The sequence below is a fragment of the Hippichthys cyanospilos genome, chromosome 10 (assembly GCF_059441005.1).
Source record: "Hippichthys cyanospilos isolate Australia breed blue-spotted pipefish chromosome 10, RoL_Hcya_1.0, whole genome shotgun sequence".
Lineage (NCBI taxonomy): Eukaryota > Metazoa > Chordata > Actinopteri > Syngnathiformes > Syngnathidae > Hippichthys > Hippichthys cyanospilos.
Window position 1 is genome coordinate 6,477,210 of NC_142378.1, and position 10,842 is coordinate 6,488,051.

The window sequence follows — 10,842 nt, forward strand, 5'->3', positions numbered from 1 at the left end:
TAGCCGCGAGTAGGGACTCCGAAGCCAATAATCGAGGAACACGAAAGGCGAGAAGCGGTCGCACAAACATTCACTTTTCAGCCCGAGGGATAACAGATAAGGACGTGAGAAAGGGGAAAGCATCTTGCGTATTTGATACGGATGGAACGGCGAAGTCCGGAAGCACTCGTCGACTTTTTGTTCGCCGCTATCTTTTGAGGCGAGAACTGCTTTTGTTGATTTCCCGGGAACGCCGAAGGCAGCGCAGGTCGCGCAGTGTACTGATTGGCCGCGGTCGTCGACGCGGAAGTCCCGGCCGGTCGCCATGGGAACGACTTTTCGAAGCGCCTCGCTCCATCTCACTTCGGGACCGCCGCCGCGGGTAATTCCAGCTAACGCGCTAACATGCTAGCGCGCCGAGACTCGACGGCGAACGGTGACGCCGGACGAGATCTGGACGATTCGCCGTGAGAAACCTTCCAAAGTTCCCACCAACGAACGCGGGCGGCGCGATGGGAAGTTGAGGACAAAGTTGACAACTTGTTGACTGCTAGCAGCTAGCTTCGCCGTTAGCCTGCCGCCGGTCCGCAAGTGTGTCGCCCAGGATTTAGACGGAGCCACATGACCCACGCGACCCACGGCCCGCTCTTGTCCGCCTTGTTCGGCGTGACGGACGCCCACGCCGAACCGCCGGGAGCCGCAGAGTTTATCAAAGGTAAAGAGTAAAAAAAAAATAAAAAAAAGTTCGCCCGATTCAAAAGCTCGTCGCCCAGACGGAAATCGCGACTCGCCAAGTAGCAGAGTGAGGAAGTTTTCCAAGTCTGAATTATTTTTGCAGTCGGAATTATTTTTGCTGTAGCCGATCCATTTCCTCGATCGGCTTCGGCCGAGGGCGTCCAACTCACTAGAGTTGTGCTTCATGCGCAAGCCGATTGGACCTCAAATAGAACACTGGGGCCCTAAGAAAGCGCACGTACCACACATTCGGTTTTTCTTCAAGTACGTTTCAAAAATGTTTGCTTTTCTTCTATGTTGCGAATCCTAACCAACAGAGAGGCTTTGGTCTGCCCCTCCATCTGAATTTTCAGAGCCACGATCCATCAGAATTTTCAGAGCCACGATCCTGTCTAAATTTTAGGAGCCAGATCCGTCTGAATTTTCAGAGCCAGGACCGCAGTGACCCCGGCTTTGAAAAGGGTGGATGGGCGGCCTTGTAACCACGAGATCCAAGAAGGAGCTTGTGAATGAAAAACGCAGGATGACTCTTTCAGATGATCCCAACCGGGCGGCTCGGGCGACGTTACGCTGCTCAGATCGTCGCAGTAGTTTCCATCTTACACGCTCTTCAATTCTCGCGGCCGGGGAGTCTGAAAGGGGACCGCCCCGACTCCCCGATCGCGACGGGGCAGGCGCCTTCGGAACACCCCGGTCGGCGTTCAACGGGAACGTTTGCCCCGTGTGCCCACCCGTTGAGAGCCAATGTGTCTTGCGTGCCAGAGCGTCTGTATTTCGCCACGTTACGAAGCAAGCCCAAAAGCACGGCCAACACGCACTACTTCTGCACGGATGACGAGTTTATCTACGAGAAGTAAGTGAGCGGCGTGGCCGACCTCGCCGGCGCCCTGCGGCGCGCTCACCTGGGCCGCGTGTGTGTGTGTGGCGTGCAGTTTCTACGCAGACTTCGGCCCTCTCAACTTGGCCATGCTGTACCGATACTGCTGCAAGCTCAACAAGAAGCTCAAGGTGAGTTCCCGCCGGCGCCGCCCTCCGTTGGAATGTCCACCAACCGCCTGCCCGCCGTCACGTTTGCACGCCTCACGTGCGCAGCATTACACGTGCGCACCCGGTAGGCCCCCAAAACTAGATCACGTCCATTTTTTGATAGCCCGTCTTTTATTATCGCGCAGACACTCCCGACAAAAAGTTTGCGTCGCGCCTTTTCCGATCCCGGGCGATCGGCGGCCGGCGCTGCCGTTTGGCACCCAAAAGCCGAGAGAAGGAGCGAATAATCAAAGCGGGACGGGCTTTTGTTTTGTTTTGCTTTTTTGACACATCAAGCGCTAAAACGGGAAAAACGAGACGGTACAGAAGGACTGATGATGAACGTCAGTGATAGGCTCCTAGTTAGCACCTGCTAGCGCGCGGCGTGTCAGTCTCACCGCGGCGGCGTTTTGCTAACAGATTCTTGCCTGTCGGTTGCTAGAGGCACTTCCTGCTTTGGTGTATCGTGCACGCTCAGAAGTCAAGTCAAAATTATTTTGTACGCCTCAACGCTCAACAGGCTCTTACTGCATGAGGCGTGATATTAAAGGAAAAACATCCACAAAAAAAAAAAAACACGAGGGGGATCAAATATTGCACAGATTGTCAAAACATGTCAACTTTCAATACGTCCTCCAGCCGTCCCTTCTCGACGCTCGCAAACGGGAGGTCCAGAGGTACATATGCCTTATAGGTGTCCGGTGTCGGCCTCGTTCCAAACTATTGTACGTTCTGGACATTTTGAAAAGCCAATGTTTGATCGTGCCTTTCCCACGATTTCTGCATTCATCCTTTCAAGGGCAAACGGGGTGCATTAGGAATTTCGGTATTGAGACCCCAAAACCACCGAGGGACGGCGTCCGCAAGCCTTTCGATGACTTCAATGAGCGGCTTAGCCTGACTGCCGTCACGCAAACTTTTCGCGATTGTTTTTTCCTCCTCGCAAAATGAAAACCAACCAACCCCGAAATCTATATACACGCAAATACCCATATGTATGGATAGGGCTGACGCCGCCGAAGGTTTTGAGGGCGTGAAAGTAAAACTCAATTTCTATTTGACCATGTTATGAGCCTTTCAAAGGCGGCCCCGGTTCCCTGATGCTAAGGCCAGGTGAGTGCAAAATCCCCGGACAGCCATGGCTTAACTTGGAACGTTTTTGTCAAAGTTTACAAATGAATTGGGAGACTTCTTTCTGCGGCCGCTTGCTGGCTGTGCTCATGTGCTCTTTGCCTGCTTTGCGCGCGCGAGCAGTCCTTCACGTTGAGCCGCAAACGGATCGTGCACTACAGCAGCTTTGACCAGAGGAAGCGCTCCAACGCGGCCGTGCTCATCGGCGCATATGCGGTGAGGTCCCGACAGGTGCCGCCGCCGCCCCCCCGCCGCTCAGACTTGACTTTGACCTTGATTTTCTCTCCGTGCGCGCGTCAGGTGATCTACTTGAAGAAAACGCCGGAAGAGGCTTACAGAGCTTTGGTGTCGGGATCCAACGCCTCCTACCTGCCCTTCAGGTCCACAGAAAAACTCAAAACTTTCCTGACAGAGCCTCCTCGGGAACTTTATCACACTCGCGCACACACAGACTCGTCTTTCTATTTAGCCAAACCCTCACCAAAATCCAAATCCAACCTGAGCTGGGAAAGCAAAAGCTGACCCTCAAAAGGAGCTCTGGACTCTTGGGGCCCAGCAAAATGGCCCCACAAGTAGGGATCCCCACAAACTAAAAAGGAGCGCCACCTTGTAGCAAAAGCCAATACGCGCACGCGTGAGCCGTGTCGCATGCACATGAGGGATAAAGGCAACGCGCGAGCTAAGTCAAGCTTTAAGCGGCCGATGGATCGCATCGGGCCACGAGGCCCCGCCCAGCAGCCGCCGCTGCCTTCACAGAGTGTGGGACAAACTGAAAGCGCCGGCGCGGTTGTGCGCGTCCCAACTTGCGGACTTTGTGCCCGCAGGGACGCGTCGTTGGGCAAGTCCACCTTCGACCTGAGCGTTCTGGACTGTCTGCTGGGCATCCGCAAGGTTAGTCCCCGCCCTCTTCGCGGCCCTTTTCTCGGGTGCAACCTCAAAGATTTGCACTTTCAGGCTCTCCAGCACGGATTCTTTGACTTTGAGTCCTTCGACGTGGACGAGTACGAACATTACGAGGTAGGAAGCGGCCGTCGCGCGCCGGCGCCGGGCCGGGCCGCCACTCACCCGCCTGCCGGACCTCCTGCTCGCTCAGCGCGTGGAGAACGGCGACCTCAACTGGATCGTTCCGGGCAAACTCCTGGCCTTTAGCGGGCCGCATCCCAAGAGCAAAGTGGAGAACGGTGGGTGACGGGTCCCCCCTGTTTTGTCCCGCCGGTCTAAGGCCTGGATGGTTTGCTCGCGCGCAGGTTACCCCCTCCACGCGCCCGAGTTCTACTTCCCCTACTTTCGATCGCGCGGCGTGGTGGCGGTGGTGCGTCTGAACAAGAAGATCTACGAGTCGGCCCGCTTCGCCGCCGCCGGCTTCCGCCACTGGGACCTTTTCTTCCTGGACGGCAGCACGCCCGGCGACGGCATCACGCGGCGCTTCCTGGCGCTGTGCGACGCCACGCCCGGCGCCCTGGCCGTGCACTGCAAAGGTGAGCCCGCGCGCCGCAGAGGTGAACCCGCATGGACTCACGCTCCGGCGCGGCCCGCAGCCGGCCTGGGCAGGACGGGCACGCTGATCGGCTGCTACCTGATGAAGCACTACCGCTTCAGCGCCGCCGAAGCCATCGCCTGGATCCGGATCTGCAGGCCCGGCTCCGTCATTGGACCGCAGCAGCACTTCCTGGAAGAGTGAGCGCACCGACCGCAGACGCGCCGGCGTTCCATTCTGTCGGCTTCTCCTCTGACGAAGCGGTCGCCAAATGGCGAAGGCGCGCGCGCTCCGGGCGTCCTGTCATCCTGTCGTCTGCGGCCTCGGTGAATTTTTCCTTTGCGTTTGTGTGCAGGAAGCAGGCGTGGCTTTGGTTGCTAGGAGACCGTCAGCGCGCCCAGGGGTCAAAGGTCACCAACGATGAGGACGACCTGGTGTCCGGCGTAGAGCGCCTCTCCTTGAACGGCGGCCCACGACCTTCGCTGGGCGAGGACCGCCTCCATGAGGTACGCGCGCACGTCAAATGACGTACCCGCGCGTCTTGACCTTTTGTTTGCGCAGGGTGACGGTGCCAGGGAGACCCAGGGAGACCAACTGCGGGCCTTAAAAGGCCGTAGGCCCCCCCGGCACGTGGCCTCTGCAGCTGTCAGGTAGCCCCCACACACACACAAACACACGTAAAGTCACATGACCTCTGACGGCAGCTTTGCCCGGCAGGGTGGAGCAGCGCGGCGGGACCCTCGCCCGACCCATCAGGTCAGCGTCTAACCCAACATGCCAAACGTGGGGATGGCGTCGTGTTACCGATACCACAAGTGCTGATGCCCCTCAAGCTCTTGGCGTTGTCTCTTTTTTTTTTATACTCGAGATAAGAGGGGCGTAAAAATTTTTGTCCTCTCTCCCCGGCGCTCCTCAATCCAATTGAGAAGCGCGGGATTAGGGCAACAGTCACTTCCCTTAAAACACCATATACTGAATGTCCACAAGAGGGCGCCAGCGAGCAGCGCCCTCAAATCAGTACCTGGTATCGGTACGCGCTCATCCCCGGCGCGGAGACAGGTCACCGATGCGGCGTCTCGTCAGCAGGCTTTGGGCGGGTGCCGAGGGAGGTTCCGCCTCCTCCCCGGCAAAGTCGGCGGCGTCCTCCGCTTCGGCCGCGGCCAAGAGGATCGGCCGCAGCGCGTCTTCGTCGGCGAGCGGCTTGAGGTCAGACGCTTCCCGCGGTTCCCTCTCTTGTTAAGCGGCGGGAGCGGCGCGCCGTCCCGTCACGTGACTCGTGGCCTTCCGCCGCTTGACGCCCGCGTATGTCTGTGCGTGCGTGCGCCAGCTCCCGATTGGCCGGCTCGCTGGGCGACGTGTACGCCTCGCGCGCCCCTTCGCCTTTCGGTCACGCTAGCTCGTTGATGTCGGCGCGGAACCTGAGCCGCTCCATTCCTGTAAGTGGGCTGGCCCCCTTTGTTTGTAACGCCTTTGCTTGCGGTGGTCCCTTTCCCCATTTTGCCGTGGCGTGTGCTCCCCCCCCCGAACCTGTCACCCTGTGACCCACCTACCCGCGCCCCCACTTTGACAGCTGCGATGACGTCATCGGCAACCAATCAGGAGGAAACCGTGTGCGGCGTTTGAGCGGCTCGCGTTGCTTGTGAGACTTCCGATTCTGACCCCACCCCCTTTCTTTTCGTTCCAGTCGCTTCAGTCTGACTTCGTCGACTTCTAGGCGCTCTCGCGTTCTACCCTGACTGCGACGCGCACGTCGATTGACCCCCAACTTCAAAGAAGTTGACATCATCCAGACGTCGGCATCAGCGGAGGAGGGCGTCGTTTCGACGTTCGTCTTTTATTTTTTTTCTTTGCGCCGAAATCACGGCTCCATGAGTCACCGACTTCGACCCGACTGAGCTCTTGCGAGCCTCGAATGGTAGCCTAGCGCTAGCCGTTAGCCCGAGGAGGAAGCCCAGTCTGAAAGTAGGCTTTTAATGTTTGTTGAAGCAAATTCTTGTGACCTTTGTGGGAGGTGACAAGCCGCTTGCCAGGTAGTGAGCGATCGCTCCAATCTTCTACCTCCCCCGTTTTTCTTGCTTGTAAGAGGCACTTTCACGATAAGAGTTTCAGGGACCAAATTTGTCTTGATGTAAAATTGACAGTCTCAAGTTTGAAGCGGCAACGGCCATGACCAAGTGCCATAGGAAAGCGCCGATCGAGCGGGCGAGCTGTTCGTAAGGAGAGCCGCTTTGCCTTGCTTTTATTTTGAAGGGAAGACGCCCATTTATGGCTTTTCTGGAAGAGAATATTTTGAAAAGAAATCTATTTTCTTGTAAGTCGTTCTAGCAGAAAGACGGAAATACATACATTTTTTTTCTTGTGTTTCTAGCAGAAATAAATTATTTTTGTGGACGTGTTTTGTGTCCTGGCAGTCATGTGATCAACTGGAAACGCGTGACGCGTTACCTTTAAATCCATGAGTCTGCGCTAAAAGTAATAGAAAAGTTTCCCAAGCAGCCGCCCTCTGCAAGTCATCCCGCAAGAACGCTGCCGCGACGTCCACAAAGTAAGCCACGCTTTGTCCTCAAATGAGCTGAGGTGCTCAGTGACGGCCGACGAGGCGTTTTGACTCGCTCGCGCGCGATTCCCGTGCCGGCCGCCAGAGGGAGCCGGAGGAGGCCGCGGACGCGCGACTGCTCGGACGCGCGCTCGTTCCGCTCTTCACGACCGCCAGCCGAGCCAGCCTCAACCATGAGCGGCGGCTTTCCTCTCGTCTGCCTCTTCTTCTCAGGTGACGCGCCGTTCTTTCGTTTCCTTTCAGCCCCGATCCCGAGCTTTGGGGTTCCGGACGCCCGGGTTGGCGGTTTTGACTCGGGGCCGCTTCTCTCCTCCGATTGACTCGCTCGTTCCCAATCACGAACAAGTGACTTCCACTTATGCTTTTGACTCTCGGGTTGGAACGGCGCCCCCCTGCCGAAGCGATCTTCGTTCGGGGTCTCAAAGCTGCTCGTTCTGCGTCTACTTTGGGTCGCTTGTTCCTTAGAGCGTGTGTCGTGACGGCGCAGGTGCGCTGAGGGCGGCGCGGACACTGCAGGTGGAGATTTCTCCGAGCGGGCCGCTCTTCGAGCTGGGCGAGCGCGGACGGCTGACGTGCGCCGTCCGCGACTGTCCCGTGGCGCCGGCGCTTTTGTGGACGCCGCTGGGCGACAGACCGCTCAACGCCGACGTCCGGACGGGGGACGGCGTCTCGCTCCTCACCTTTGACCCCGTGGGGATGGAGCACGAAGGCCCGCTGCTGTGCAAAGTCACCTGCGGCGAGCTCCGCAAACAGGCCAAGGCGCACGTCAGAATTTACGGTCGGCTCCGACGCGCGGGCGCGAGGAGGGGGAGGGGGGGGGGGGGGGTCAGCTGTGTCACAGCCCGTTGTCTGTCCTTCAGCCTTCCCGTCGGACCCCGAGATCCAAGGTCAGGACTCGCTCCGTGCAGGGGAGGAGTCCACGCTGACCTGTCGGGTGCGCGACCCGCACCCCGCTGAGTCGCTGACGCTGGAATGGCTGAGAGGAGGTCAGGTGGTGAGCGGCGCGGCGGGGGAGGCCGGGGCCGCCTCCGTCCGCTCGGCCTACGCCTTCACGCCTCGGGCGACCCAGTCGGGAGAGAACCTGACCTGCAGGGCCACCCTCCGCCTGCGCGACCTGGACCCCCGCCAACGCACTCGGCAGACCGTCGTCCGCCTCCGCGTGTCATGTAAGCGCCGCCGTCCCAGACGTCAACTCCTCCCATGCCGGGGACGCGCTTTTCCAGATACCCTTAACCCTTAAAGCGACGCCAAAGTAGCCGGGCTCGAATGTCCGGCCGGCTACTTTGGCGGACAAAGTGATGAAGACGATGACCCGACCGTGACGCAATTGCACCCAGCCGCCCCAACCGTAACGGCGCTGTCGGACCCCGGCGCGGTGATGTCGGGGTCGGACCTGCTCCTGCGGTGCTCTGCGTCCGGCGACCCGCCGCCGGTCCTCACCTGGACCTTCAGGCCCGAGGGGGGCGGGCCGCCCCAGCTCAAAGGTCAGGGGGAGGAGCTGAAGGCACCAGCGGAGGCGGGAGAGTTCCGTTGCGAGGCCCGCAACTCCGAGGGCAACCACAGCCGGTCGGTCCACGTGCGCGTCAATGGTTAGGAGCCGGCGTTTCCATGCGCGCGCAAGGCCAGCGCATTCACGGCGCAAGCATGTGTGCCCGCAGCGCCGCCGAGCAACACCAGCATGTGGGTGAGCCCGGGTCAGGAGGTTCTGGAGGGCCAGCACGTCACCTTTGGCTGCCGCTCCCACGGAGCTCCGCCCCCTAGCTTAGTTCTGAGTCGGGAAGGGGTGGAGCTTTGGCGATCCGACGCCAGCCCCCGGCTCACCTTCAGCCTATCGGCGGAGCCCGGGGACTCCGCCCTGTACCGCTGCGATGCCGCCAACGCCTTCGGAAGGCAAGGGGTCGCCAGGAACGTCTCGGTGGCAGGTGAGCGCACGCCTGGCGGGCCGGCGCTCCTCAAGCGCCGGCCCCAAACCGCCGTTCGGCGTGTGCAGCTCATCCCCTGCTGGTGGAGGTGAGCCCGCGGGTGGCGCCGGCGGCCGCCTCCTCCAGCCTTCTTCTGACGTGCGTGTCCTCGGGGTGCCGGGGCTCGCCGGCACTCACCTGGAGCCGGGAGGAGCCCGAGGTCCGGCTCCCCCCGGGCCCCCGGCTCCTGCTGCGGGACCTCCGGCCGCGGGATGCCGGGGCCTACGTGTGCCAGGCCACCTGCGACAACGTCACCAGGAGCGCCAGGGCCACCGTCCGCGTCTACTGTGAGTGGCCGGCCCGGCTTCGCCCGCGCGTGCCCGACAGCGTCCGAGAGTCGGGGCCCGGCTGCTGACGGAGGCCGGCGCTGCGTGGCGCTTCGGCCGACCACTGTCAGTCTGCCGACCACTGTCAGTCTGCCCGGTGGCACTTTTCCGTTGGGAAAGCCGGCCCGTTTGAGCCCCGCTCGTCGTGCGCGCGTGTCTTAGACCCTCCCACGGGGACCTTGGTGGCCGTGAGCCCGGCGCAGACGGTTCCGGAGGGGCGGCGGGTGACCCTCACCTGTCGGTCGGACGCGGCTCCGCCCCCCACGCTGATCCTGAAGCGGGAGGACGCCGAGCTTGGACGAGCCAACTCGGCGTCCTCGCTCTCCTACAACCTGACTGCGCGACTGCCGGACTCCGCCCGCTATCTTTGCCATGCCTCCAACGCGCTCGGGTCGCAGCAGGTGGCCCGGCGGATCACCGTCACAGGTCAGAGGTCACAGGTGACCTCGAGGGGACAATCCAAATGGGTTGACGGGAGTGTTTGCCCTGTGTTAGCTCCTCCCAGGAACACAACGGTGCTGGTGGCGCCATCCGCGGAGGTGTGGGCGGGCCAGAACGTGACGGTGTCTTCCCGGAGCGTGGGCTTCCCCCCACCGGATGTCACTCTGGAGAAAGTGTCGGACGGGACGCGGCGGCGCTCCGTCGACGGGATTTTCCTCCTGGTCAACGTGACGGCGCGTGATTCGGGCCTCTACCGGGTCAACGCTAGCAACCCCTTAGGCTACCAGATCCGAGTCTTCCGCCTGAGCGTGACGGGTGCGCTCCCGCCGGCTTCCGCGTTCGCCGCCATCCACGTCTTCTGAAAAGCCTTCTCTTTCAGATTCCGAGACGCCGCCCGCGCTGGCGGCCATCCTGGCGCCGGTCGCCGTCGGTGTTTTGGCCATCGCCGTTCTGCTCCTGGACCGCCTGAGAAGGTCCAGAAAGAAAGGGTCCTACCGGCTGGCGGCCTCGGCGCCGGAACGCCACCCTCTGGGCAGCTGAAAGCAGCCCCGCGACGCCCCGCTCGCCTGACGATCGTTGAACCGAATATGATCAAACGGGGACGCTTCGTGTTTATTTTTTGTAATAAAGCGGGCGGCGTGGCGGCTCCCTGGGACGCCTCCCGTCCTTTCTCTGGCAAAAGTCCTCGAATGAAGTCGTCTGCCAAAAGGGGCGCGCCAACCGAACTAACGGCCCGGTTAATTTGCTAGCCGGGTAGCATCCCCGCGGCAACGGCGAGCCCTTCAGGAGGCGCTTGGGATCGGCGCTGCCAACTCCGGCCGTCAGAGCGCCTCGTAAGTTGTTTTTTCCGCAGGGCGCACGTGACCCTGCCGCGCGTCGCTAACAATGATTGTGCTGCGCGTCAGCATTTTGACGCCTCGCACTTCCTGCCCGTCAGAACAAACATCGGTCCCAAATTTGCCCACGTCAGCGCGGGAAAGACCACCTTCAAGATTCTCTGGCGTCGATCCGGACCGGGCCCGCGGTCGGCGTCTCCCCCTCTGCGCCGGTCTTAGGTTTTGGGGCCCGGGCCGGCGGCCGCCATGTCAAGCACGGCAGAAACCATTGCTGATCGATTTGATATGATGGATTTAGGAGCCCATATTCCATATTGGAGGCCGAGGCTCGGATCTGGTACTTGTAGAAAAATAAGACTGCGGAAAAATCAAT

The 10,842-nt window shown here is 60.5% G+C and overlaps 2 protein-coding genes across 4 annotated transcripts; both read left to right on the forward strand.

Moving 5' to 3' along the window:
* The first annotated feature begins 19 nt into the window (after positions 1 to 19).
* cdc14ab (cell division cycle 14Ab) lies at positions 20 to 6,739 on the forward strand. 2 transcript variants are annotated; one of them, XM_088426133.1, is made up of 16 exons: positions 20 to 694; positions 1,477 to 1,567; positions 1,647 to 1,722; positions 2,995 to 3,087; positions 3,172 to 3,251; positions 3,696 to 3,762; positions 3,835 to 3,888; positions 3,965 to 4,052; positions 4,119 to 4,349; positions 4,410 to 4,548; positions 4,704 to 4,854; positions 4,910 to 4,998; positions 5,066 to 5,104; positions 5,435 to 5,554; positions 5,676 to 5,784; positions 6,033 to 6,739. In XM_088426133.1, exons 1-16 carry the CDS (start codon positions 601 to 603, stop codon positions 6,060 to 6,062), a joined length of 1,551 nt encoding a protein of 516 aa, XP_088282259.1. In that variant the 5' UTR covers positions 20 to 600; the 3' UTR covers positions 6,063 to 6,739. The 2 variants fall into 2 exon arrangements, with proteins under 2 accessions (XP_088282259.1, XP_088282258.1); XM_088426132.1 differs by having other exon boundaries at positions 23 to 694; positions 3,826 to 3,888.
* Positions 6,740 to 6,756: 17 nt separating this feature from the next.
* vcam1b (vascular cell adhesion molecule 1b) lies at positions 6,757 to 10,314 on the forward strand. 2 transcript variants are annotated; one of them, XM_088426130.1, is made up of 10 exons: positions 6,757 to 6,893; positions 6,991 to 7,118; positions 7,393 to 7,683; positions 7,766 to 8,071; positions 8,243 to 8,494; positions 8,564 to 8,827; positions 8,896 to 9,153; positions 9,355 to 9,618; positions 9,688 to 9,948; positions 10,013 to 10,314. In XM_088426130.1, the coding sequence occupies exons 2-10, from the start codon at positions 7,079 to 7,081 to the stop codon at positions 10,171 to 10,173; spliced, it is 2,097 nt and encodes a 698-aa protein (XP_088282256.1). In that variant the 5' UTR covers positions 6,757 to 6,893; positions 6,991 to 7,078; the 3' UTR covers positions 10,174 to 10,314. The 2 variants fall into 2 exon arrangements, with proteins under 2 accessions (XP_088282256.1, XP_088282257.1); XM_088426131.1 differs by having other exon boundaries at positions 6,887 to 7,118; positions 7,371 to 7,683.
* Positions 10,315 to 10,842: the final 528 nt, after the last annotated feature.

What these genes read in the sequence shown, in the direction of transcription:
- cdc14ab (XM_088426132.1), top strand. Translation starts at nt 601, where the DNA reads ATGACCCACGCGACCCACGGCCCGCTCTTGTCCGCCTTGTTCGGCGTG. An exon ending in AGCTCAACAAGAAGCTCAAG is followed by an intron (nt 1,723 to 2,994) that starts GTGAGTTCCCGC and finishes GCGCGCGAGCAG; the next exon opens with TCCTTCACGTTGAGCCGCAA. An exon ending in GCCTCCTACCTGCCCTTCAG is followed by an intron (nt 3,252 to 3,695) that starts GTCCACAGAAAA and finishes TTGTGCCCGCAG; the next exon opens with GGACGCGTCGTTGGGCAAGT.
- vcam1b (XM_088426130.1), top strand. Translation starts at nt 7,079, where the DNA reads ATGAGCGGCGGCTTTCCTCTCGTCTGCCTCTTCTTCTCAG. An exon ending in CGTCTGCCTCTTCTTCTCAG is followed by an intron (nt 7,119 to 7,392) that starts GTGACGCGCCGT and finishes GTGACGGCGCAG; the next exon opens with GTGCGCTGAGGGCGGCGCGG. An exon ending in CCGGCGGATCACCGTCACAG is followed by an intron (nt 9,619 to 9,687) that starts GTCAGAGGTCAC and finishes GCCCTGTGTTAG; the next exon opens with CTCCTCCCAGGAACACAACG.